Source organism: Eurytemora carolleeae, unplaced genomic scaffold (genome assembly GCF_000591075.1).
Source record: "Eurytemora carolleeae unplaced genomic scaffold, Eaff_2.0 scaffold335, whole genome shotgun sequence".
Lineage (NCBI taxonomy): Eukaryota > Metazoa > Arthropoda > Copepoda > Calanoida > Temoridae > Eurytemora > Eurytemora carolleeae.
The window spans coordinates 26,620-54,318 of NW_019396289.1; the positions used below are offsets into that span (position 1 = coordinate 26,620).

A 27,699-nucleotide genomic window follows, 5' to 3' on the forward strand; every position below is an offset into this window, starting at 1 on the left:
GGGGGGGGGCTGGGGGGGGGGTGGAAATTCGTCATTGCACCCCCCTTTCAGAAGAAAGGGGGCTGCACCTGTACCCTTGCACACACCCCTGGTTACGGGCCTGGATACAACTAGGAAGATGGAAAGTACATGATGGCTTAAATAATTATTAAACGTTAAAGACATTTTATTAAAGAAAATGATGAACATTTTATCCAAAAAGGCTAGGATACTATTAGTAAGGAAAATGAAGATAATAATGATAATACCTCTTTAATTTGTTCAGCTTGATACTCATGAGAACTACTGTTGCTAAATACTTTCTGTACGAGAGCGCATAATAACAATTCTAACATGTTGATGAGATCCTACCCTGTAAAATCTGTAAAACCTTCCACACTGAAATAATTTACTATTTTACCTCAACCCCCGAGCGTAAGTATACGTCAGTAGCTCTCAGGACAGACATTTCATCAGAAAAACCACTTTTAGAGCTCACGCAAAGATCAGCTGATTTTAACTGCAACCAACTGCAGAGAAGAGAACCTCTACAGAAAAAGTCTCAAGTAAAAAAATGAACCTAAAAGTTAAATAAACTTGTGAACCCCATTTTTTAAAGTAGTATTGAACAATTATGCTGTGAATTCATTACCAGTTTGACAATGTTTCGATAAACCCTAGTATCGAAAACATCCGTCTTAACCCTAGTCTGGGAGAACGAAGACGATATATCTTGAATGAGAATGCCGTGCACAAATCTCAAATAATCTACACTTCGTACGCACGTGTAGACTGCAAGACCAGAGAAACGGAAAAATTGAATCGAAAGTGGCGAAATCAAATGATTTTATTTTCAAGTTTAATGATTTTTTAAATTAAAATGATAAGACTACAAGTTTGACAACGGTTTTTTAAAGATCTTTACACTTGCACTGTTTTAAACATTTAACGAAAATTGTTAAATGATTACTTTTGCAATTATGTATAATTTCAGAAAGATGGTGAACATTCCGAAGGCCCGTAACACCTACTGTGCTAAGTGCAACAAGCACCAGAAGATGAAGGTAAATAAAATCTACAGGCGGACTGTATAATATTACGTAATGAACTCTGAATAGAATATTTATTAGGGTACACACTTTTAGATATTTGGAATACTTGTGAAGAGCTCTCGGGGTTTTTCGGTGAAAAGTGGGGTAATTTCCTAGACATTGATTTTGGCCCCTGCCCCTGTATTAAATTTGTACATAGATCTCATATAACACATAGATATTATTAATTATGGGGCCGCGGCGCTCGGCCCCCTAGTCTGTTCCAGTCGCAGCGCTCGAGTCATAAAACCTAGCCGCAGCGCTCGGCCCAGAAAGTGTTATAACCTAACCTAACCCTAAATAATAATGAATAAATGTACTAAATTGATAGGAGAGAGGGGGGGTTCAAAAATCGTTCACTAGGACGGACCCAGGTATAGAACGTTAAATAGCTCGACCCAAAAATTAATTTTATTTCATTCTTGAGCTTCAAAACTTGCTTTTATTAAGATTGATATTAGAAATGCTATTGTTTTTCTTTAAGGGGGGAGGGGGGTCAAAATGATTAATATGTGCTCAGTAAACCAATGCTACATGTGCACGAGAGTTCATTCCTTTTAAATTATGATGTTTATACATTTTTCGTCATCTGAACATAAGATGTACTGCAGATATTTCTACATGTCTGATAAAAAATTCTAAGTACTGAATTCAGTGCATAATTGTACATGATAAAATTCTGATTTACTAAGGTGACCCAGTACAAGAAGTCTGCTGAGAGCAAGCAGGCTCAAGGTAGAAGGAGGTTTGTTAAATTATATTATAAATAACTTCAGGAAAGGAATTAGAGATTCTACAATGCCTTTGTTCTTTTTCTACTCTGCACCATTACCATTGCACTCCGCACAAACTTGTGTAACTTTTGAGGGATACATTATTTTCTGACGACTTTTCTAAATAATATACTGTACCCCTGTCTTAGTGTCTAGTGTCTAATGATTTTAAATACGTTTAAAGGCATTTGTTGCGCTGTATTTCCTTTCCTTTGTCGGACCAAATTATTCAAATGATGATAAATCTGAAAGCTAAAAGCGTCTGTGAACCCGTTAGAGGAAGTTAGCGAGTAGATTCAGTAAACCTGGTCTAGGAGCGCAGATGACCTGCGCGCTTGCAAAGGTCGGAGTGCTCTTGGGAAGGTCTGAGAGAAGGGTCAACTTAACCCTCTAGCAGGGGGACGGAGTAACACTCCGTGGGGGGTTATAAGAAACCTGTATTACCGGGAACCGTATTTATTATGGCCTGAGACGCCCGTTCTGGGTCGAGGTTACGGTTCTCCGGCTGGAATATCCCCTGGCCGGCAAATGAAGCACAATCACCGGGACGGTTTGTGCCGTAACTCAATTCAGACTAATCTACCGGATCTACCGCTTAGCAATTCCTTTAACGGATAGTAATGGAACCGCTTCCTGTGCTAAGATTATGAGAGCTGACTTTTTTTTAATTAATTTTAAACAAATTATGTGTAACCTAATATTATTATAAATCATGTCCTGTATAGGTACGATCGTAAGCAGCAGGGTTTCGGAGGTCAATCCAAGCCCATCCTCAGGCGTAAGGCCAAGACCACCAAGAAGTTGGTTTTGAGGATTGAGTGCTCTCAGTGCAAGTGGAAGCATCAGGTTAGATTTAAGAAATATCTCTATTCTTAAGATTTCTCTAGAAAGGGGGGGGGGAATGTTAAATAATTTAGTACTGAACTTAAATTTACCAGTTTCAAGACTTTCTGATAATATTCTCCTAAAATCATTGATGGGCACTACAAAATACTTGCTCCAGCTAAAATATAGCAATGCAGAAACATTTTTAAAGATTATAGTTAGGGGTTAAACGTTCTCCCAGGAGCAAGGCCAATTTTCTATTAATCTAGTTCAAAACGTTATTATCTTTAATATAAATACATGATGTTAAATATATTTTTCGTCAACTGAACAATGTTGTTGAAATACTTCAACTGATTCAATCAACGTCAGCTTCATTTTAGTTTGTTCAGAATATATTGTAGTGTAATTTTATTCTCCTAGATCCCCATCAAGAGGACCAAGCATTTCGAGTTGGGAGGAGAGAAAAAGAGAAAGGGACAGATGATCCAGTTCTAAACCCTCTCTATCTACTCCTGTCTTGTCCCCCTGGTGTATTCGAGATGCAGGGAGAAGTTGACCAGTCTCTAGCTTATTTTACACCTGGGGTCACCCTGGTGTATTTTTTATTCTGTTGGAGAGGAATGTTTCACTTCCCGGTTTTGATTAACCATATTTCAGAGAGGATGCCTTAGAGTAAGAATCTAAACGGTATATTGGTAAATAATTAAAGGTAAGTTCGATCCTACACACCCTTTAAATCCCTTATCAATACCTTTTTTCACCCCTTAAGCTTGTCCTAACTAAATACCGGAGATACAGGGACTGGAAGCAAGTTCAAGTGAGCATAAATGTGATGGTGCCCGATTTACAACGGTACCCTTGAATATTCAAACCTTTTTATGAAATATGGAAGATATTCCGACGTTTTCCTCAAGTAGTAATGCGCTTGGCAGTCTTGTAAAACCACTGATGTAAATAATCTGTTATATAAACAGTGATGTTCAATTTATACTAAATATCAATAAAACAGTTAAGGTTACCGCTGTGAATCGGGCATTGCCATCTCTAATTGGAGGTTTACTTCAAATGACTTCATATCCCTTTAATAATGTGATAATTTAAACCAACCATTTAATTACTTAATAGTTTATTTTACTCACTGAATTAAGTCACCGCTTTATTTTACTCTCAAGTCGCCGCTAAATATTTTACAATTTTTAGTTCTGTGAATAGTGTCCAGAGCTAAAAACTTTAGAATGAGATATCCTTAATCGCGATCGCTTAATCTGAGTATCAATGCACTGCTGATTTTCTTCTTATAATCCTCTTATTGGATAGTTCTACTGAATAAAAGTTACGTTTGATAACAATTACAAATAAATTGCTATATCGATCGGACTAATATCCGATTGGATTAAAGTCAGCTGTTCACAAGCGTGCTTTTAGAGCATTTAAGCAAATATTAATTTAATCATGTTAATATGAGATTATTAAACATTTTAGGACTACTGTAACTTTGGACGTTAGTTTCAATACACTTTATTCCAAGACTTACGTTTGTTCAATCGATGTTTAGTTCAAGTGATATGACACCATCAACAAAAGAATTCAAAACCGGGTTTTTAAAAGTTAAAGAGTACATCTTAACATGACTCACTGATTAATTAAATTTTTGACTTCTTTCTTGGATATCGAATCTTGGGTTTATTAAAACCAAGAGTTTAAGCATTATTCTTGATATCCACCATTCTTAAGTTTCAACTCTGGCCTCTTAGCAGAGTTATGTAAATTCAGTGCTTAGGATCCGGATCCGTTGAATCCATCCGCTACTGTTTCCTGGATCCGGATCCCCAAAAATATGCGGATCATTTATCAACTAATAACATCAAATTTGCGACGGGCATTTTCATTTTCTTGGGCAAATAACTTTTGTAAACAAATGTCTTAAGAATTTCTAGAAGAATATTTTTGGTTTCTTGAAAAGGATTCTAGAAAACATAAATATTTGCTCTTGCCTACATACAGTTCAGTAAAATGTGTAAAATGTTTTTAATTTTAAGGTGATTTTGTTTGTGGTTCAGAAAACATACGAACTTCAATCTGTATGCGGTAAGATGGCGGCGACGTTATACGGATGACCGATGACTGGGTCTCCAATCATTTTGTTGTATTAAAAACTTGAAACGGTAATTTGTTATTTTAGTGACATTTTAAACATTAACTTTTTAACTTCCAAAAAACTGCAGCTTTTTTATACATTGAGCCATGTTTTGAATAGTTCATTTGTTTAGAAAGGCCCACAGGAATGGTCTGAGGAAGCCTTCTACCGTGAGGCACATGTCCAAGAAGGGTGAGACGTCATTTTACAAATTGAGATCTATTTTAAAATATTGATAATATTTCTGACAATTACAGTCGAAATATTTTAATACACATGGTAGATATATTCTTCATTTGATTTGATATTTATAATTAGGTTGCTGCGAGGTTACTGACCAAAGAAATTATGCCAATCTGATGGCCCATGTCAGTTGGTTTGCGCTTGTTATTAAACACGTAGAGTTCCTCGTCAGCCAGATCCTTAGTTACCAGCAGGCCGGGGATGCTGATGAAATGAAGTACATGGATTCTCCTCTCATTTAGAGAATTTGTGAACTCACCGTGGGGTTCAGAAAGCCAGTATAAAGAAGTCCTCTAAGCTTGTAGTAGAGAAAAAGAAGTCCCAGAAACCTAATTTCGAATCCACAATGATTACCTCACTTTTTTGGCTTGTATTTGAGGTTTTTTTTTTAAAGAACAGATGGCTGAGGAAAAGAACCCAGGAAGGTAGTGAAGTTAAACCGGCTAAAGAAACGAAGAAATCTTCAACCAAGGCTCAGGTCAAGTCCAAGGGGAAGAAGGAGAACTGTAAATGGATCGAAGAAGACTGCAAAAGAGCTTAGATCAATGGAGATATTATTGTTCCTGGAGACGATATAATGCTGGATCCTGGAGCAGAGGATACAGAATGATACGAAAACATTGAAGGCCCAGATCCTTAGTTACCAGATGGCCGGTGATGCTGATGAAATTAAGTACATGGACTCTCCTCTCATTTAGAGAATTTGTGAACTCGCTGTGGTGCTCAGAAAGCCAGTATAAAGAAGTCCTCTAAGCTTGTAGTAGAGCAAAAGAAGTCCCAGGACCTAAGTTTGAATTCGTCATGGTTACTCCACTTTTTCAGCTTGTTTTTGAGGGTTTTTTTAAAGAACAGATGGCTGAGGAAAAGAACCCAGAAAGACAGTGAAGTTAAACCGGCTAAAGAAACAAAGAAATCTTTATCCAAGGCTCAGGTCAAGTCCAAGGGGAAGAAGGAGAACTGTAAATGGATCGAAGAAGACTGCAAAAAAAAACTGAAATTGACGGAGATGTTATTGTTCCTGGAGACAATATAATGCTGGATCCTGGAGCAGAGGATACAGAATGATAAGAAAACATTGATGGCCCATGTCCGTTGGTTTGCCCTTGGAGTGGATACTGTCCTAGGAGAAACTGGAGATCCAGCTGAAATTTTCCGTCTGGATACTTGTGACAATGAGCCTCTTCTATGCTACGTTGGTAAAGCTAGTGTTGAGATGCTAGGAATGCCAGTATTTATGAAAGATTTCTTGATTACCTGTCTGCCTGGGATGTCCCTGCCCTGATCCAAGATTTCAAGTCCATTTGTTTAGAAAGGCCCACAGGAATGGTCTGAGGAAGCCTTCTACCATGAGGCACATGTCTAAGAAGGGTGAGTCCACATTTTACAATTTGAGATTAATTGAAAAATGTTTTTAATATTTTTGACAATTACAGTCGAAATATTTCGGTACACATCGGTAGATATATACTCTGTATATTTAAAGATTTGATTTGATTGTGGTTCAGGATGTGATCCCAAGCAATTTGTCAAGTCTGTTGAAACCAAAGAGAATAGAATATATATTAGAGGGGAATTTACTAGAAAAAAGTGTAAAACGGCCATTTTGTTTTAATGTTTTAATACTGCAGGTGTACTTCACATATTTATGCTATATAACCTTTTTGGCCCTGGAATATCTTTTTATAGAAAATCTAAAGTAAATATTAAAAGAACCAAATTATGAAATAGGATGGTTTCATAATTGACCAATGATCATTTTACATAAACTCTATGCCTTCACTTTACAAACGATGATTTTCCATTATAACTATAAATCGAATGATTTTGTTCATTCACCTAATTCATTATAAAGTTTATTTAACAGCTTTAAAAAATTCGAAATTGAAATGGATAGTCTAGGGAACATACTGTATTAATGTACTCTACTGCGTATCAATTCATACCCAGAGACTTCTTAAATTTCTTTGGTTGAAACTCTTCATAATGCAAATTAATTTAGAGCGGTATTTCTGCATGAAAATAAATGTAAAGACTCGAGTCATCCCGATATTTATTGGTTATCGCAATATTATTCAATTCTTTATTATTTATCAATTTTCTGAACAGGGTAAATTCTCGACAATAATAATCACCAATTGTTGTTTTCGATCTGATCGCCCTTATATATATTTTTTGTCTGTTGACATTTTCAATCTGAAATACGTATTCCACATACATGAACCATGAATTGAAATATTTAATAAGTAGATTGAGAATCCCTCCCCTAGCTGAAGTACAAATTGAGTCAAGATTTATTTTTTTCGAATAGTTCCAATTTGAAACTCTCGTTGTTTAAAAAGGATGATTTAATATTTTTCGTCAACTGAATCTTCCATGTTGACCAAATATTGTCTTATAATTCATCACTTCATACAAAAAATATTATTTTTTAAAACTTTTTATCTGAATATTTATAATTTAGTTGTTGCGAGGTTCCTGTCCCAAGAAATGATGCCAATCTGAAGAATTTTTCGGCAATTAGCCGACATTGGACCGGTGGAATGGCTAAATTTGGTCTTGTGCCCGACGTTAGACTTCCAACCCTTCATTCATTCCACCTTTCCCTCCATTTTTCTCTTCCTTCATATCCTTTCTTTTCTTCGTCATTTCCATCTTCGTCCTTGCCATCTTCGTCCTTGCCATCTTCGTCCTTGCCATCTTCGTCCTTGCCATCTTCGTCCTTGCCATCTTCAAGCCTTTCTAGCTACTCCTTACCATCTTCATCCTTTCCATCTTTCCATTCTTTCCTTTCTTCCCATACTTTCCTTCCTTCACATTCTTCCCTTTCTTCCCATCCTTCCTTCCCTGCAACCTGATCAGAACAGGATCAGTTCCGTCCGAGAGTTCGTTAGATCTCAGGGATTCCGAGATACCTTCACTGCAGGCTCTCGTCCGTTATTCGGAGCGACAAAAGAAAAACCCATCAAATGGGTTCATAACGGCATCTTCGTCCTTTCCATCTTCAGCCTTTCCATCTTGTCCGTATCTTAATCCTTTCCATCTTTCCATTCTTCCCTTTCTTCCCATCCTTCCTTCCCTGCAACCTGATCAGAACAGGATCTGTTCCGCCCGAGAGTTGGTTAGATCTCAGGGATTCCAGAGATACCTTCACTGCAAGGATAAGATCGAGGACAAGCCTAAGGAAATATGGAACGTAGTTCCACCAGCAATGGGAAAAGCTATTGGGGATGAATTTGTGAAGTGCCTTCAAAAGGAACTAATATTGTAATCTAATATTTCAGATAAGTTGCTAAGATGGCCAAGTCCAAGAATCACACCAACCACAACCAGACTAGGTATCACGTTTAATTTAGAAAACATTTAGTTTGTTAATAAAAATAACTTAACAACTGTTTTAACTCCAGACGTTAGTTTTCATTTATTAGGTTTAAATTATAAGACCTATATATTTGAGTGACTCTCCATTCTGAGTTGCATGTCCCGATTTGTAATGGTACCATTAAATTTAAAATGTTATCTTTTCTCAGTAAAAGTTATTTGCGGAATTAGACAACAGAGAAAAAGAAGGAATTCAATATTTTTATGAAGATAAGAAAACCGACGATTTTTACCACACTGGTACTCGGATAATGTTTGGAACTATTGTGAAAATCTGGCATGCAACCCTAAAAATTTGATTTGATTTGATTTGATTTGATTTGATTTGATTTGATTTGATTTGATTTGATTTGATTTGATTTGATTTGATTTGATTTTGGTTCAGGATGTGATCCCAAGTTCTTAAAGAACCTCAAGTTCGCCAAGAAGCACAATCTCACCAAGGTGAATTAAGTTATTATTTATTTTAATTATTTATTTTTAGTTCAGTTTTATTTTTGTATTTTATTGGATTCTCGGAATGGAAGTAATGTTTTTAGACAGTTGTAACTTTTTTATGATCTCGAAATTATATAAATTAAAGCTTCAAAATATTTTAAGATTATTTTTATCAATAAAATGTCTACAGGGTTATAGGTTATACATTTTCTTGAACAATAAAACTTTCCCCTTGTTTCTTCGCTGAACTAGGAAAAATAAATTAATTTTTGGGTTCAAAAGTGCGTTTTCCCAGAGCATCGAAATCAGGACATAGTACATTTTTAATCCTATAATCTGAATCTGATTTTGTCTGTTTCTAGGCCCAGATCACCAAGCAGGCAGCAAAGAAGGCATAAGCTGGATATTTAAGATGCTTGGATGGATTCAAGCTTCGATAAATGTCTGCAGATATATTGGCCTGAATCAGACCTAAGATATTATTTGTCTGATTTTATTAGACTTCTATTGGCTCATTTACCATCTGAATTTTATCTGTTAACACGTTATCGAAATAAAACTTGAATTCTCGAATGTTTCACAGTTCCTTCTTGGTTTCAGATTGTATCACTATCATATTTATGGTAAACAATGGCCGTTTCAATCCTTTAAAACTATTCGCCCTCGTTGCGAAATATCGACACAGGTATAGAATATATGGAAATGATTGGTTTTAAGACTTCGTTGTAATATTGCTCAAGGCACGTAGAATCTTTCAGCGTAATTTAAAGCTACACTCTATTGCAATAAGATTGCAATGTCCGAATCACAACGGCACCCTTGAAAGCTGTGTCTGATTATTGATAATAATTTATTTCAATTTTAAAAAGTTATTTTTATTGAAAGTGAAAGCGAGGAAACAAATGGGAAACATTAGAATTCAACGCTGAACTAAAAAAAGGACAAGATACTGTTGATTTAGCAAAGATTCCAAGGGTACTTCTGTAAATCGGGCAAGGTCATCTTTGCATGGAGGGTCGCTTAAATTTACGCGCACACTGCCATTTGACATTTTAAGAACCAAATTGAAGCCTTAAAAGTTTTTACGTTAATTTTTCTAACATTGAGACAACCCAGGTTTTATGGATTTAAAGGAATATTTAATAAATCATATTTCTGTGCTCGAGACGGCATTGCCCGATTTACAACGATACCATTGAACGCTTTTTGTTTGATCAAGTATGAATCGGATATCGATATTTTTGTTTTTAAACTTGTTATTTTTTTCATTTGCTGTTTCTCTGTGAAGTGACTTTCGCATTTCTTGTTTATAAGAAACAATTGAGAAATTCTTAGAACTATTAACACAGTCTGAAAATCTTGGATATCTTCCACAGTTTTGATCAAGGGTAACGTTGTAAATCTAGCAATGCCAACGTTTAATGGAGGGTTATTAGAAATTACGCTTTTATATATTTTTGAGCCCATAGAATATTATGAGTTGATGAGAACTAGTTTGTTTTGGTTCATCCTGTATTTTTAACACATCCTTAATAATGTCTTATCTTTCATCGGGTTGGCTTTGCCGGTGTTAAAATGAATTATTATTTTTATTCCGTTTTAGTAGAAAATAACAGTGCTTATGAAGTTGATGTTTATCATATGTTCAGTTTTCTTTAAATCTTTACATTGAGTCCAAAAAGAATGGAATAGGAAAACGACGTTTATTGAATCTTGTGAATTTGATGTTGCTACAAAACATAGTTCGGTGGCTTTTTTAAGTAAACTGGCTCTGTGAACAATACACACTTCACAGCTGTATTTTATGACTATTGAACTATTTACAAACATAACTTGAATCTTGCAGTAGACTTCTATTATCTACTATCTTCATTTTACACTGGATACTAAATTTAATATTTTACGAATGCTAAAATTAATTTGAAAGAAAACAAATCTATGGATTAAATTTATTATTTACTTCTTCAGAACATTCTTAGCAGACTATTTTTTAAAGTATTTAAATTTTTTTTAAATGTAACGAAAGAATGATTTTTCATGAAATTGAAACTTTTTATTTTGTTGTCAAGGTCTAAAGCATTTATAGGTGTGGCATTGCCCTAAACTTTTCGCAGTAGTGAATGTGAACTCGAAACGGTGTTAAACAAACACTCACGTACACTTGAAAAGTAACAGAGGGATATATTTGTTTTAAAGAAATCATTCTCCCATATGCCTAGAGATGGCAACTTGAATACTCATAATTCCGCTAAGTAGATCTCAATATCCAGTGTGGACACTTTTAATCGGACAGTAACGTTTACATTAGAATCTGAAACCTTGTTAAAGGCACTTAAGACCTAGTTTCTAGTGCTCCTTGACCTGTTAATATTCGATTAACATCAGTACACTAAAAAGCCTTGTCTGGTCAACTATTGTACAGATATCTATATTTTTCTGTTAGAAAGTTGATTATTTTCTATTGGTGTGCAGAACGTTGGAGGAATTATCATAATTGAAACTTATACTTTTCAAAACTAAATTACGATCAAATTATTGATCAAATAAAGGTTTTAAGGGTTCTGTTGTGGATTGGACCTGAGGCTGAATTTAAAGAATTTAAGCCGCGGCTTAAATATTGTTGGTTTCACTTAAAATTGTATTTAATGTTTCAAGATTTAAGCCGGCGCTCAATCGAAACCAGTTTTTTGTGGATTTCAGACGCGGCTTAAATTTATTAAATTCGGACAATGGTCAAAATTACGCATTGTTGCTAAATTCTTTTAATATTTTAAGAACTGGCAGTGTTGGTTAGTTTGCTTGGTTATATAGTCTCCAAAAATAGGAATTAGAAATCGAAACTTTTGGTTAAAACTAAACCTTAGTTAAATTAAGGTTCAGCCTGTAAGCTGGTGAGAAAAAAATAAACACTTACGTATTACTAAGAAACTTATCTAATACTAATGAGTTCAATCTTGATCCAGTTTTTTCACAGGACGGATTCAGGAGTAAAAATCGTATATATAGATAATTATTATTATTGGAATTATTGTTTTTAGTCGGAAAATGGACGTAACAAAGCATAACTTCAAGAGCCTGCTGCCTGAGATCGAAGAATCAATCAATAAATCTTCTTTTATCTGCATAGATGGAGAATTCACAGGTAAAGGCGAGCACAGCGAGTTAAAGGGTTTATATCAGTTTTTATGCAGGGTTACCCAAAAAGGATGAGAATTTAATGACGAATTAAAATTCGGACAAAGTATAGGTTAAGTTTGTGCCTTAGCCTTGTATTAAACGTTAAAAAATCTTTATTTTAAAATAATGACAAAAGAACCAAAAAATTGTTTTAGTAATTTCGTTTTTGTTCGTATTTTGCATATCTTTTCTCACAGGGCATAGTGTAATATTATATACAGTCACAACCAGAAAACTGTGGAACAGGAAGACGACATTATAGCATTTCTGAATTGCATTTAGCGCTATTAAAATTCATATCTTGAGTTTAAAAGCCGAATTCCTGTTCCAGAGTTTTCTGATTATCACTGTAGCAAATGTTTAAAACAAACCATGTTGAAAACATTTGCTTTCTTAAACTATGCCAAATTTTGACCTTGAAAGAAAATGTATGCAAAAATGAAGAAAAAGCGAACCTAAACGATTTAAACACTATCTGTAGAGTGGATACACAAATTGAATTCGTCCATTTTGTTAAGGTTTGAACGCTTACAGAGGAATTTCCGCCTTTGATCTACCAGAACATAGATATGAGAAACTACAGGTAGGATAATAAATAAAGAAACTACAGGTAGGATAGTAAATAGATATGAGAAACTACAGGTTGGATAATAAATAGATATGAGAAACTACAGGTAGGATAATAAATAGATATAAGAAACTACAGGTAGGATAATAAATAGATATGAGAAACTACAGGTACGTTAATAAATAGATATGAGAAACTACAGGTAGGATAATAAATAGATATGAGAAACTACAGGAAGGATAATAAATAGATATGAGAAACTACAGGTATGATAATAAATAGATATGCGAAACTACAGGTACGGTAATAAATAGATATGAGAAACTACAGGTAGGATAATAAATAGATATGAGAAACTACATGTAGGATAATAAATAGATATGCGAAATTACAGCTAGGATAATAAATAGGTATGAGAAACTACAGGTAGGATAATAAATAGGTATGAGAAACTACAGGTAGGAAAGTAAATAGATATGAGAAACTACAGGTAGGATAGTAAATAGATATGAGAAGCTACAGGTAGGATAATAAATAGATATGAAAAGCTACAGGTAGGATAGTAAATAGATATGAGAAACTACAGGTAGGATAATAAATAGATATGAGAAACTACAGGTAGGATAATAAATAGATATGAGAAACTACAGGTAGGATAATAAATAGATATGAGAAACTACAGGTAGGATAATAAATAGATATGAGAAACTACAGGTAGGATAGTAAATAGATATGAGAAACTACAGGTAGGATAATAATAATGATAATAATGAGAATTTATGTTCCATCAAAAATGTTGGGGACGCAGAATAGTAACGTTCCCAAGTTGTACCCATTAACTCACTAGGAAGATATTATAATGTTTATTTATTATTAAATAGTACAATGTACATTGTTCATACATTAAGCATGAGCAGTAATCTTGTTTATTCAGTGAACTGTAATCTCCTGTCGTTCTCCTTATAAACATTAGTTACAAAATATATTTCAGAAATATTTCAAAATATATCTACATCAATATTTAATTGGGAAACCCAGCTTTGCCTGGATTTTCCCCTGTAAAAGTCAACCCACTCATCTTAGAATTTTACATCAACTCTAAAAATTAAAATTTTAGGCGAATCGGTCAAGGGGTTCATGAGGAATAATAAATCTTTTCTAATTCACAATTTATACTTTTTTCTTAATTGTCTAGAATACCAAAATAAGGCAAGCCGTTTTCTCACCTTTTTTGGTCAAACTTAATATTTTTTGGGTCCAAAAAGACAAAGGACAAATTTTTTTTCTAGATTTAATAAAAAACTAAAAAGAAATTTGTAATTTTACTTTATCTAGAATAACACTTTTATCGTCAAAAATGTTAATAATTTAAACTGAAATATATTAGACAGTTATTCGAACCAAGCATATAATTTCTATGTATGGCCTAGACCCTACAGCAGGCAGGCACCAGATACAAGGTAGACATATTTTTTTTACATTATTACCACAAAATTGTTTGTTTGTTTGTTTGGGTGTTTGATTGTTCGTTTTTCGTTCCAATCTATGGGACATCAGATTTACTACGGTCACAGTAAAAGCTTTGTCTAATCACGATAAAAGAATTATTTGTGATCTTTCTAAAAAAAATGCGTATTTTCATTTGTGGTTTCTTTAAAAAGGCGACTTGCGGATTTCTTGCAACAGAAGCAATAAAGAAAATTGTGAGAATTAAACTCAATTTCCAAGCTACGAAAACGATAAGATTTTTAAAATTGTTTATAAGAGATTTAAAAAACAATGTTTCTGAGTTTTTATATTTTTGTTTATATTTAGATTCTTGTGTCAGACCTCTAGTCTGGATTTCTTGATTTCTCAAGATTTTGATTTCAATAAACTCTTCAAGGATGGGATATCCTACCTCAGACCAGCAGAACTAGGCAAACAAACTAGTATATTTTGTTAAAATCCCCCCTTCGGAAAAATAATATAATAACCCAATTCTTCGTCAATGCGATCATGAACATTAAATGCTTATACTTATGCTTTTACTACTTATAAATGCGTGTTGAAAAAAGATTTTTCTGTAGTGCATGATTTTCAGATGTTTTTTCTAGTGAACGATTGGACGTCTATGGATGTAGTCTTATCTGCCTTGTAATCTGCCTTTCTAACTTACCATCAACAGTCGGATCTTACCTAATATATTTAATTTCCCCATAAGCTCTAAAAAGTTTATAAAAACAAAATTGTTGCATCTTAAATAAAATAAATGGTTTGGTTTGGTTTAGAGAAGTTACGTGTTCAGGTTCAAGATCGCCAGGAGTACAGGAGAAATAATATGACTCCAGAACAGAATATTAGTAAGTTTTAATAGATATTGGTGTTTTAGTATAGACAGATATCGGTAGATTTTAAAAATAGTTTTATCACACTTTCACTTCACTGAAAATAAATCTTATTTATTAAAGTTCAAATATAATTTGATTGACAACGGTACGATTCAAACCTTCATATTTATTAAATTTTACTTTTAAATTGCTGGGAAATAAAGTTTAAAACAAGATTTTTGAAGATTATTTTTATGTTGGTGGAGAACGAAATTTTTAAATATTCCCCCCCCCCCCCCAAATACATTTTTCCCCCAAGGCAGAGATGAAAAATCCACTCCGTGCAAACATTCCCAGTTACAAGGAATAAAATGTAATGTTTGGAACGCAATAACTTTTTTGATGGATTCTTTAAAAATATTGAAATTATGAAATATTTTGTTTCCAGCTGTACCTGCTGAACAGCAAGGGTTCTTGAAAGATATATGTTCCAAGTTGCTCAAATTTCTTAACAGCTCTGAACCTAATTTAGAACTTGACAGGTAATGCCTTCTATATTAATACTTTGCTTGTCTGTACTGGTGTTTGTTTGTTTGTCAAAACGTCAGATTCAATTGGGCCCAAATTTTGTGTTGGACCTCATATAACCCCAGGAAAGGTTAGAAATGATTAGAATTGAAAGAGTGTGCCATAAAAAAATTTAGATTTTTTAAAACCCGCGAATAAAATTCGATAAAAGAGCATCAATTAAAGTTAAAGATGGACCCAGTCTGGTTTCATTATCTAAGCAATTCCGGTCTTTTCTTATATACGTTTTGCTTACCTTTCAATACTTAAAAAAAATCTTTACAACAAGATCAATATATTTTTTAAAGATTTTCTATTTTTTTGATTCGTCTTACTGAAATAAAACTTTTTTTATTTTTTTGGGGGGGGGGGGTTCAATCCAGTGCTAAGGATCCGGATCCGTTGGTTCCTCAAGATTTTGGCTCCGCAAAATATCCGGATCAAAGGGGTAAAATATCAACCAAAAACTGCAAAAAAAAACTTTTTTACTCCTATAACCCATATCTGAACTTTTGAAATATTATTATAGAGATTTTAAAAATTTCCTCATTTCTGAATGGTTTATCAAGTTTTAGGATAAAAATATGCGAAAAAATAAAACAAAAAATTTGAAAATTATTTTTTGTTTTAAAAAAAATCAGTAAATCAGGAAAGACATGAGCTGGATCCGGATCCTGGATCCGCACTGGAATTTTTTTTTTATAATCTATAATAACTTTTCAAAACTTCAGATTTGGGTTTTCCAAAATTAAATAGATCCTGAGCACCGATTCAAAATTGGTTTTTATATTTTAAAGTAAGTTGAAGCAAAACTTTTTTTTTCAAAGCGAAGTAAAATGGAAATAAACCCGAATCCATTTTTTAAAAAATTTTGTCTTGACACACACCACACAGAATTTCTCAAACAAATAATAATTTTGTTCAGAGCAAATGCGTTTCAAAGAAGATTAATCTATCAAACAGCTAGAGAAAAATATCCTGGACTAAGGTGAGAAAAAAATAAAAATAATTTTTAGAAATTACGTTTTATTTAAATTCAACACCTAAAAACTTTTAATGTATGTTTTAGCTTTGAATAAGTTTTGGATTTCTTGATAAAAATTGAAGAGGTTGGAACTAGTTACTACAAGTTTAACTAATACTCTTTTTTGCACTTTTGGTCGATTAAGGTAGACAAGTAGTTCAGCTGGTTTCTATTATTTTCTACTCCTGGTAAACAGCAGCTAAAGAATTGAATATTAATGTGTTATAAATCAATTTAGGAATTTATAATTCCTTCAATTAGCTCACTCCCTTTGCAAATCTTTATTTTTCCTAGATTTCAGATATTTTTTTTTTAAGTTTTATGAACAGAGGAAAATAAGTATTTTTTTGAAAGAAAATAAATAAATTTCTGGATAAAAAGTATCAAAATTAATTAGGGGGAAAAACTTGCCTTCTGATGTCAAAATTTCATTTTCTTCCCCAGGGCATCGAAAATCATCCCCCCGAGCCCAAAACTTAAGACAGAGTATCGTTATAAAAACCCAGTTTTAGAACCAGGGTTTCACGAATGGGGTTGGGCAGTTTTGTAGACATTGATTTTTGTTATGAAATTTTATTATATTTAATTTCTTTATATTCTCCAATTATTTTCGAATCTTAAATCAAAATCTACACAAAGGTTAACTCTCGGTTAAATCTAAAAGTAAACTCGGGAGTTTCGTTCATCGATACTCTTATTACATACCCCTGAATTAAAAAAAAATGTTTTAAATTTTCAGTTTGTCCGGACTGACCCGTGCAGGAGGGGAGAGAGTAATATCTGTCTCTAGGGTAGGAGAAGAACAACAGAAAATACTTGCCAGCACACAGGAATATTGTTCTTCAAACACTTTCCTGATTTTTTCTCTTGCCTTAAAGGACAACAAAAACTGATCCGGACATAATTTGTCTCTCTCTTATTTTGTGGGTTAATTTCTTCATGTTTTTCTTATTCCTGTTTTGGTAATTTCTTAATTCATTTCTGTTTGAATTCTTTTGGACTCATGTAACCTTTTTTAAAACTTTTTCCGTAACCTTATCTAAAAATCGTTACTTATGGGTATATATTTTGTTAAAAATTCCCCCTCTCTTCTGTTCTAAAAATTATACAACTCTGACTGCCCTAGGTCGCTTTCACATTTTTGAATCCTACTTAATTTTCTTCTATCGTTTTCGCGTTGATGCTTTATTATTATTTAAAAATTTGAGTTATCCAAAATACATATTACATATGTATGCTGCATGTTGATGCGCTGCGCTCTGAGGGCCGGTTTGGGTGTTCCATGTCGGGTTCCCTTTTAGATCTATTCATTATTTCTTACGAAGAACAACTGGTTTTGTTAGGACGAATTAGAACTGTCTGATCTAGAAGATGCTTTTGGATTCTCCAGGGTCATTCAAACCATATCTCAGTCTAAAAAGTTGGTCGTAGGTATATAAAACCATCCAAAGAACAATCAAAGACTTAATTCTGTGTAATTCTTGGGGTTTGGGTTCCTTAATGTACGTGGGGAGAAAAGATTTCAATCATTGATAAAAGAAAAGGTGTAAAGGGTAAAACTACGAATTATTGATAAATTGATGGTTACATTTTCTAAAGGGAATCCCGTTAAGGTAATGTGAATAAAGGTTCTTTAGAAAATGGAAAAAGGCTTTAAATATTTCCATTTTTTTCCAGACCAATGTGGACCCGTAAAGGCCTAATAAGAATTATAAATTTATACAGTTAACAGTATATATATGATATAAAACAGTTTATGGGACGATTATTTCATATCTAATTGATCTGGAATAATCGTCTCGTAAACTATTTTTCAGTATGTCACACACAGCTCTGTGAAGCATCTAGGAGGTAGATTTATTCTCAATTAGATTAAGAAAGGTCCTGCCGTTAATTTCAAAAGCTTTTAATGATTTATAATTCTTAACAGCTTCTAGAAAGGTTCCGTAAGGTCAGTGCTTAGAATCCGGATCCTTTGGATCAGCAAGATTTTAGCTTCTTGGATCCGGATCCACATTCCACAAGAATATGCAGTTCCACAGATCCGGATTCAAGGGGGAAAATATCAACCCAAAACTGCCAAAAATTTACTTTTTTACTCTCAAAACCCAAATCTTAACTAATGAAAAAAAATTAAAAACTAAAAATTTGAAAATTTAGTACATTTTAGAGAAACCACCTGGATCCGGATTCGGATCCATTTTTATCAGTGCGAATCCAGGATCTGGATCCGCATCAAAATTAAATGGATCCTAAGCACTGCGTAAGGCCTGTACAGGTCCTAATTGTTCCGGAAACATTTGGAAACCCTAGCTTTAAAACTCCAAAGAGGTGAAACAGAAGTGGCTTACAGGGGGAGAAGGGGATACGTCCCCCCCCCCCCGGAAAAATTAGGAGTGCGTACAAAAAAAAGAGAGCAGGCACGTTCTAGCCCTTAATTTTTATTTTTAAGAATGGATTTAAGAAAAGTTCTTCACTCAAAATAAACCTTAATTTTTTTATAGCTTATTTGTGTGATATATTTAGGTCACAACATGGTGCTTGATGTGTGCCACACCTTAAACCAGTTCTGTAGTCCTCTCCCCACAACATACTCAGATTTCAAGGATATGGTCTCCACAGTTCTACCAAACATTATTGATACAAAGGAACAATATATACTTGTGTAACTCAAGAAAACAATTCTTTTTATTTTATTTTTCGTTTTCTTCTGAATAATAAAAGATCCCGCAACATCAAGTCGATTTAAATCTATAAGTATTGTACAAATATATATAAAATTTTTACTATGCTGTTCTTAAAATACAAGAAGAGAATCAGTAATTCGAAATTTTCCGTGTAAAATTGAAAAATTAATCATTATCTCAAAGATATTTGATCTTATTTTTTTAAATTTGGGAATCGGTGTTTTATGGCGAATAATAGAAAATTCAGCGTTGCCCAGGCTACTCATAATTTTGCCCGCCGTTTACCCGCACTTGGTCTTAAATTACGGCTGTTTTTCCCTATAAAAGTTAACCCACTCAACTTGGAATCTCAAAACCAATTTATAAGAACATTTCCGTGATTCTCCCGAGTTCCTCACCAATCAAAATCGGTCAAGGGGTTCATCTGTAGTTACTGGACATCCAAACAGAAAAACAGGGATTACAACTTTATATTTATACAGTATCCAGTAAACAGTATACGGCCCTCCTTGTATCTTATATATAACGAGAAAACATTTCTACTTTTGCTTAATCAATATGTATTTATAAGTTTAATGAATGCATTCCTGAAATTTTTTTGATTATTTGAGTGCTGACTGATTATCTACTTGTAAATGCACAATGAATGTATATTCAGTTGAGATTTCAATATGTATACTTTGTTTCAACAAAAACGATCAAACAAAATTATCAAACATTATATTTTGAATTGGCTCATAATAAAGTTTCTTTTGTGTTTTATTTTAAGCTGAATCATCATACATTATTATTTTGTATTTTGTGTTTGAAAATAAATACTATAACTATATATTGTTCAACCTACAGTTGATGGCGAACACAATACCGTTCAAGGATGAAATTTATAACTCTGCTCTCAAAGAGCTCTTCAATACAGTCTCTGAGAAACCATATGTTATGCCAGAGATTACTGAAAGGTAGGCATGCTATCATTAACTTATTGTTGATAAATTAAATAGTTTTAGAAAAGCTGAATTAATCACTTAATCTGAGCTGGCAACTTTTGCATTGGATCATAATCCCAAACGCTTGATCTTGATATTCACAGTGGACACTTTTGAATTATTTGCAAAATACGCTCGATCTCTTGATTTTTACTTCAGCACTTCCCCTGTTTTCTCATTTGTTAAATGCAAAACTCCCTGTCTTCTGATTGGCTGTTCAAAGGATAACTGGTTGGCACGGTATATCGAATAAAGATTGAACTAATCTGCAGATTAACAAAAGATCAAGATCTAGGATTGATCTCGATATCCACAGTACAGGAGTGTCCACCTCTGTTAACTACTTTAAAATAACTAGCTCAATAATACATTTAACAATTCTTTAAAGGAGGAGATAGGCTAGGTGACATATTAGAACCGAGAGCATTATTTTAGAGAAACATTTGAAGATTTATAAAATACCATTGAGACATTTTTACGATGTATAATTTCTAAGTAAGTGCTTAGTTTCGTTTGTAAACTTCCGCAGAAGAATGTTTTATTTTTATAATTGTATATTAACCACAACGAAACATGTAACAAAAATTGTTCTACAAACTAGCTAATGGGATTGTATCCGAATAAGTTGAGAAAATAATTATCTGTAATGCAATTCTTTCCGCTAGGAGCGCTGTTACCTAAATAATAAAGCTCTTTGCTCATATTTATTTGTATAAATGTCAGATATAGGGCCAAACGGCTGGACCAAATGGGCTGAATTTTTTTAAGGAACCCAAGTGTGCCCGGGGAGAAACAAAGGTTTAAGAAATTCAACATTTTTTCTTCAAAGATAAAAAGTTTATTTTTTAAAATCGATTTTTTTTAAAATTAAAAAACAAATATTTTCATGGGCGGCGATGGCACTTCAGCTAGTAATGTTATAATTTCAGGATTGCCGGATGTGGGTATTCCCTTGGTACAGAGAAATATCACGAGGCCGGATATGATGCCTTTATCACCGGTCTTTGCTTCATCTCAATGCAAAGGAACTTAAATTCATTTTTTTGTCAAAAATAATTTTTTTTGTAATTAATTTTTTGTCTTAATTAAAATTGATTGCTGATCATTACTGGGACTGGGTATTTTGAATTATTGGAAAAATTAATCCGATACTATACTATACTATATTATCCGATACTATACTATACTATATTATCCGATACTATACTATACTATATTTTCCTTCAAATAAAAAGTAACTTATTTTTCAGTTTTTCAATATTATTTAAATTATTAGGGTTACCACAACCCGGCTTTAGTGGGATTGTTGACTGTAGTAATGTATAGAGACTCTCCATTAAAAATGTAATCTTCGATTTACAACGGTGCCCTTTAAACACTGTCTGACCAAGCATGATTGAGCTATCCATGTTTTTCTCCTTTATTGGGTATTTTCAAGTGTGGTTTCGCTTTCTTAGTGACTTGCAAATTTCTGCTATAGAAACAATTGAGGAAATTGTTCGAAATAATCACTTTTTAAGATAGAAAAATGACATTATCTTCCATATTATTGATCAGATAAAGGGTTGAACGGTACATTTGTGAATCGGACATGCCACTTTTAAAAATAGGAATCACTTTAAAATACAACGAGTCTGTTGAAAGAATTATCTTGATAAGGACAATTTGATAAATCTAAAATAATATATATTAAAAACTTTGCTTTAAAAGTTTTGTTTAATGACATTTTAAAAATCCTCAATTAAATGATATAATTTGAATGCGAGTTTAGGAGGTTAATGAAACTGTGTGGAAATAAACCTGCCGGGTAAATAGAACAAATTTATTATAATTTTTTTAAATGCTGGCTTATTTCAACTTTTCGCCGTTGCCCGAGATATAACTCCTTGCAGATCTCATCTTGTATTAACATGTTTTTTCCCTTATTTCCAAGGGTTATATTTTAAAGATTTGATAATTTAAAAAAAAAAAATAGTTTTAGTTTTATTAAAATCAAAGCGATGATAAACTATCAGATTTTTGTTGCCTCTTAGAAAACTGCAAGGCATTGTGTTTTCCTGTAAAATATAAGGAGATTAAACAATTAAGCAGATTAGATTAAAATGCTTATAATTAATCCGTAGGGAAAAAAAATAATTTTAATTTAATTAATCTATTTTTTAGCGTTGACGCCGATTCTCTAGAAATACGTCCTTTCCTAAACAAACTGTATTTAATGAAGGTAAACTATTAATATTATAGAATAAACTCCTAGCTATGTAAATAATTATTTTGTACTATGTACGATACATTAAAAACAGTATATATACTAGATTATACTGTACAGGTATCTGATATACCGTACATATACTAGATTATACTGTACAGGTATCTGATATACCGTACATATATTAGATTATACTGTACAGGTATCTGATTTGCCGTATATATACTAGATTATACTGTACAGGTATCTGATATACCGTACATATACTAGATTATACTGTACAGGTTTCTCATTTACCGTATATATACTAGATTATACTGTACAGGTATCTGATATACCGTACACATACTAGATTATACTGTACAGGTATCTGATATACCATACATATACTAGATTATACTGTACAGGTATCTGATATACCGTACATATACTAGATTATACTGCACAGGTTTCTGATATACCGTACATGTACTAGATTATACTTTACAGGTATCTGATATACCGTAGATATATTAGATTATACTGTACAGGTATCTGATATACCGTACATATATTAGATTATACTGTACAGGTATCTGATATACCGTATATATATTAGATTATACTGTAAAGGTATATATATTAGATTATACTGTACAGGTTTCTGATATACCGTATATATACTAGATTATACTGTACAGGTTTCTGATATACCGTACATGAATCTATCTGGTGAAGATCTGGTTCCTGAGAGGAATCATGTTTTCCATCTTGAAATACCGAAGGACTGGAAAACTCCGGATGTTGGTAAGTTTTGGAAATCTATATTTTTTTCAATTCGTTCCAATTTGACTTGCTTCTCTATGGTTTCTCATTACCCCTCTCCCCGTTTTATTCTTTATCTTATAATCTTAATCTAAGCAAACGTTTTCATCATTGTCAGTCAACCTAGAGTGGTAACTTTTGTATTGGACATTCCGGCCCGGTGTTACATATTTTCAAGAATTACCAAGTCAAGTTTTTTTTTCACACTTTTTGATCCTTTCTATTCCTAAAATATTTTTATTTTCTCTTAAACATCATACTAAAATATCAAATACTTAATACAATCCCCCGAAAATGATTTCGCTCCGGGCTCACATTATTAACTTTTTTGCGAGACAATAGACAATGATTTTTCAAGAAAATATGTACCCCTGTTGAGTGTTAACATCGATTAACGATTTCCCACTTAAAAGTTCCGGCCTATGTATCTCTTAGCAATCATTGTATATTTCAGTTCACCTGTTCTCCCAGTTTGGTGGCGTAAATGTTTCCTGGATTAACGATTCATCAGTTTTTGTCTCCCTGAGGGAGAAAACATTCGCGAACACAGTTCTTCAGGAATATTTACAGTTTTATGTGAAAATGTTTTTTGGAAAAATTGTTAAAAATATGAATTTTTTCGATAATCCTGAGTTTCTAATTTAACACGGGGCTTCTTTACATGTTTTACTTTATATTTGGAATATATTATCATAGTTAAAAAATCAGGAAGGCGGATAACAGAATTGGGTTAATTTTTCTTTGTTTTGATTGAAAATAGGGCAATAAAGTTTTGATACAAGAAGTATTAAGGCGTTTTCCACCACTTCCTGTAATAATAAAGCAATAAAAAACAGAAAGTTTTTAGTTTAAAATGTCTGGAAACGTAATTTCAAACAACCCTCCATTTATAGAGTGACAAGTTTGATTTAAAACAGTACTTAAAAGCCATTGCTTAGGATCCGGGGATCCGCAAGATTTTAGCTTCCTGGATCCGGAGTAAAATATCAACCAAAAACTGCAAAAAAACTCCTAAAACCCAAATCTGAACATTTGAAAAAAGAGATAATAAAAATTTCCTCATTTCTGAATGGTTAATCAAGTTTAAGAATAAAAATAAGCGAAAAAAATTTTAAAATTAGTTTTTGCTAAAAAAATTCAGTTATCTGGATCCAGGTCAGAAATGACTTGGATCCGGATCCGGATCCATTTTTTTCTAGTGCGGATCCAGGATCCGGATACGGATCCGCATCAAAATTAATTGGATTCTAAGCACTGTTAAAATCTTTGTCTGATTAAGTCTGAATAAGATATCAAGTTTTAAGATTTAAAACTGTTAATTTTCAATTGTTGTTTATCTTAAAATGTAACTTGCGCAATTCTGCTGTAGGAAAACAATTTAGGAACGATCAGAAATGTATTGCAAACTTATCAAGCTAGAAAACCAACATTTTCTTTTACATTAATGATAGGATAAATGGTTACACGATATTTCAACGACAGTTCATTTTCTTTGTTCTTTCCAAAGTTCTTAACTTTAGAATTATCCTTATATTGGGCCCAGAAAACAAATGTGTTTCAAATCCTACAATTCGAAGTCTTAAATTGAATTTTTCTCTGAAAAAAATTAACTTTTTAACGATTTTTATATTTGATGGTTAAACATTTAACACTTGTAAATATGCACTATGCAGGTGTTACGAGGCGGAACATCTTACACTATAATTAGCTATGATGGGTAAGTTAGTATTTGAAAAGCATTTAATTTATTAAAAATGTCACTTAAACTTTGCTGTGACTGATTTCTAAAGACGCATACATCATCAAAATAACATTTATGTCATCTACATTTTCATTCAAAGCATTTGATAGCATGGATCTGTTCCAGTCCTTTACTTTCTCAGTTTAAGGGTTTAAAAAGAAATTTGAGGCAAAAAAATCAAAAGCAAAATTTAGATATTCCGTCTTTAGATGAAACATGGATTTAGTTTAATTACGTATTTGCTTTTCATAAGATTAATATTTTATCTCAATCCTGGGTTTCTTCCCATTGTAGATCAAAGATCCGGATCCGTAAGATTACAAGGAATACAATAATATCTTAATGGTTTTAACTTCCAGGTACCTGACTAATCTAAAGAAAGTAAAGATGAATGGAGAGAATTCCTCTGAATCCTTCTCCTCCCCAATTCCCAGCTCTGCTCCGAGTACTCTGAGTAGCACCGGACCCCGGAGATTAGATCTTCCGCCCCAACGAGCTCTCCATACTAGAAGAGTAAACCTAACCTCAGGGATAACTCCAACCCTGGAGAAAAGTTTCCGGGACGGAGTCGGAGACAAGGTTGAGAAGAAAGGAGAGAAGAAACGTTCTGTGTCCCCGGATCCAAATCCTGGGTTTAAGCGAAGTAAGAGTATAGTTGAGGATAAACAGTTTGATGAACCACCCTGGGACTAGAGGGCCCCAGGCAGGTGAGGCTTCCAGACCTTACCTGCCACTTTTCCATCTTCCAGACCTCACCTGCCGCTTTTCAATTTTCCAGCCCTCACCCGTCACTTTTCCATCTTCCAGCCCTCACCCGCCACTTTTCCATCTTCCAGACCTCACCTGCCACTTTTCAATGTTCCAGCCCTCACCCGTCACTTTTCCATTTTCCAGACCTCACCTGCCACTTTTCAATGTTCCACGCCACTTCTCGATTTTCAAACCCCCACTCGCCACCTTTCAATTTACCATATCCCAACCGCCACTTTTCAATCTTTCGTCCACCACCCGCCACTTTTTAATTTTTTATCGCTCACCCGCCACTTTTCACTCTTCCATCCACCTCCTTCAACTGTTCAATCTTCCGTCCCTCACCCGCCACTCAATCTTCCGTCCCTCACCCGTCACTCAATCTTCCATACCTCACCCGCCTCTTTTTAATATTTCATCCCTCAACCGCTACTTTTCAATTTTCCATCTTTCACACGACACTTTTTAAACTTCCCTACCTCACACGACATTTTTTAATCTTCAACCCCCCACCCGCCACTCAATCAATCAATCTTTAAACCCCTACCCGCAATTTTTCAATCTTCCAAATTAATTTTTAATCCTTCATCCGCTACTTACAAACGTTCATTCCCAATCAATCAATTATACTTATAACTTTAATGAACATATGTATAACTCATTAAATATATTGAATGATGATTAAAATATACGATAATTTCTTAAACCAGTTAAAATGTAGAGAATCTAAAATTATGCATAAAAAACAGGCTGAAGTTTTGATATATTGGAGTCAATTGCACACGTTTTGACACCAAAGTTAGTAGAGAATGTGTAGTGTGTACCCCTCACAGTCCTTAACTTGAGATAGTTTGCTGAAATCTTGCTTGCAGTCTCCAACTTAAGATCAGAGGTCATTCGACGTAGTAAATATTATCAATGTTATTAAATTTCTTTCTTGTCATACAATATATTTAAAATTTGATTGTTACAATTTAACGTTAAAAGGGAATGTTTATGTAATTTTAGTGGACTCTCCAATATTTTGTTGCATTTTTCATCTTATCGGTACCCATAAAAGCTTTGGTGAAGAATGCTGCGTTTAAAAGAGACTATCTTGAAGAGCACGGTTCATTCACTTTATCTTGAGGATTGAAGAACATCATGTATTGAAATAAAGTGAATCCTGAATTTGTCTGGACACTCGTCAGACTCGTATCAAAAGGTTTTCAACATTTAATAGGTCTTTGGAAAGTCCATGACAAAAGTAAACCGATTGCTCAATAATTGCAACGAAATTTTGCAAAGCTGTATGCATTGATGACTTTTAAGGGAATTTGAAATCTTGCATTTTTTCAGGTGGATCTGCAATTGAACTACTGCCGTTTGAACTATTGAATTCTAACTACTGATAATGACATCATTTCCTGTGGTTCAAACTACACATTATTTACTCATTCGAACTACAGGGTGTCCCACGAAACATGACATTTGATAAATAGTTATTTTTAGTTAAACAAACCTTTTGCTTAGTTATATTTTACTTTGAAATCAATTTTAATATAACATGACTCCATTATAATATTTTTATTGATCTTAGATATCAAACAACTGAACAAATAATGGAAAAAGACATTCTAAACTATTCATCAACTGTCATGTTTCGTGGGACACCCTGTATTAAAAATGCAGTTTAAAATTTTTATATTTCATCAAAAGATCAAGGTCAAACAATCGTCATAAAACAGCTTACATGATCAAAAAATTATTTCACATATGGCCATAAAAAAAATTAAAATTACCAAATAGTTCAAATGAAGCATTTAATAGTCAAAATGAGAAAAAAGTAGTTCAAATGAGCAATACAATTAAGTTCAAAATATAACCAAAACATTATAGCTTTTAAATTTGAACTATTTTGTTTGCCCATTTAAACTATAAATTTTTCGGCTCAATTGAACTATTTTTATAATACAGGGTGTCCCAAAAAACATGGGAATTAAGTGACGAATTCGATATCGTCTTTGTTATGAATTA

At 33.3% G+C, this 27,699-nt stretch overlaps 3 protein-coding genes and 1 long non-coding RNA gene across 4 annotated transcripts in view; 3 read left to right on the forward strand and 1 right to left on the reverse strand.

The window, feature by feature from the left end:
- The window catches only part of LOC111700231 (glutathione hydrolase 1 proenzyme), a 23,205-nt gene extending 22,813 nt beyond the window's left edge, over positions 1-392 (reverse strand). The window contains exon 1 of the mRNA XM_023471097.1: positions 249-392. Within this exon, the coding sequence (XP_023326865.1) occupies positions 249-335 (87 nt within the window). The 5' untranslated portion in view covers positions 336-392. The remainder of the gene's footprint in view (positions 1-248) is intronic.
- Positions 393-942: 550 nt separating this feature from the next.
- On the forward strand, positions 943-3,329 carry LOC111700228 (60S ribosomal protein L44). The gene is made up of 4 exons (XM_023471096.1): positions 943-1,043; positions 1,763-1,815; positions 2,569-2,689; positions 3,092-3,329. The coding sequence occupies exons 1-4, from the start codon at positions 960-962 to the stop codon at positions 3,164-3,166; spliced, it is 333 nt and encodes a 110-aa protein (XP_023326864.1). The 5' UTR covers positions 943-959; the 3' UTR covers positions 3,167-3,329.
- Positions 3,330-6,340: 3,011 nt separating this feature from the next.
- Positions 6,341-8,333, forward strand: LOC111700229 (uncharacterized). Its single transcript, XR_002764941.1, has 2 exons — positions 6,341-6,419; positions 7,513-8,333. It is a non-coding gene; the product is annotated as an uncharacterized LOC111700229 (long non-coding RNA).
- A 936-nt stretch (positions 8,334-9,269) lies between these two features.
- Positions 9,270-26,389, forward strand: LOC111700215 (poly(A)-specific ribonuclease PARN). Its single transcript, XM_023471080.1, has 20 exons — positions 9,270-9,552; positions 11,906-12,009; positions 12,563-12,627; positions 12,895-12,910; positions 14,000-14,072; positions 14,428-14,531; positions 14,883-14,954; positions 15,370-15,463; positions 16,414-16,476; positions 17,252-17,342; positions 17,856-17,943; positions 19,039-19,160; positions 20,046-20,155; positions 21,112-21,207; positions 21,954-21,989; positions 22,346-22,403; positions 23,069-23,174; positions 23,647-23,750; positions 24,866-24,909; positions 25,293-26,389. Exons 1-20 carry the CDS (start codon positions 9,440-9,442, stop codon positions 25,624-25,626), a joined length of 1,893 nt encoding a protein of 630 aa, XP_023326848.1. The 5' UTR covers positions 9,270-9,439; the 3' UTR covers positions 25,627-26,389.
- Positions 26,390-27,699: the final 1,310 nt, after the last annotated feature.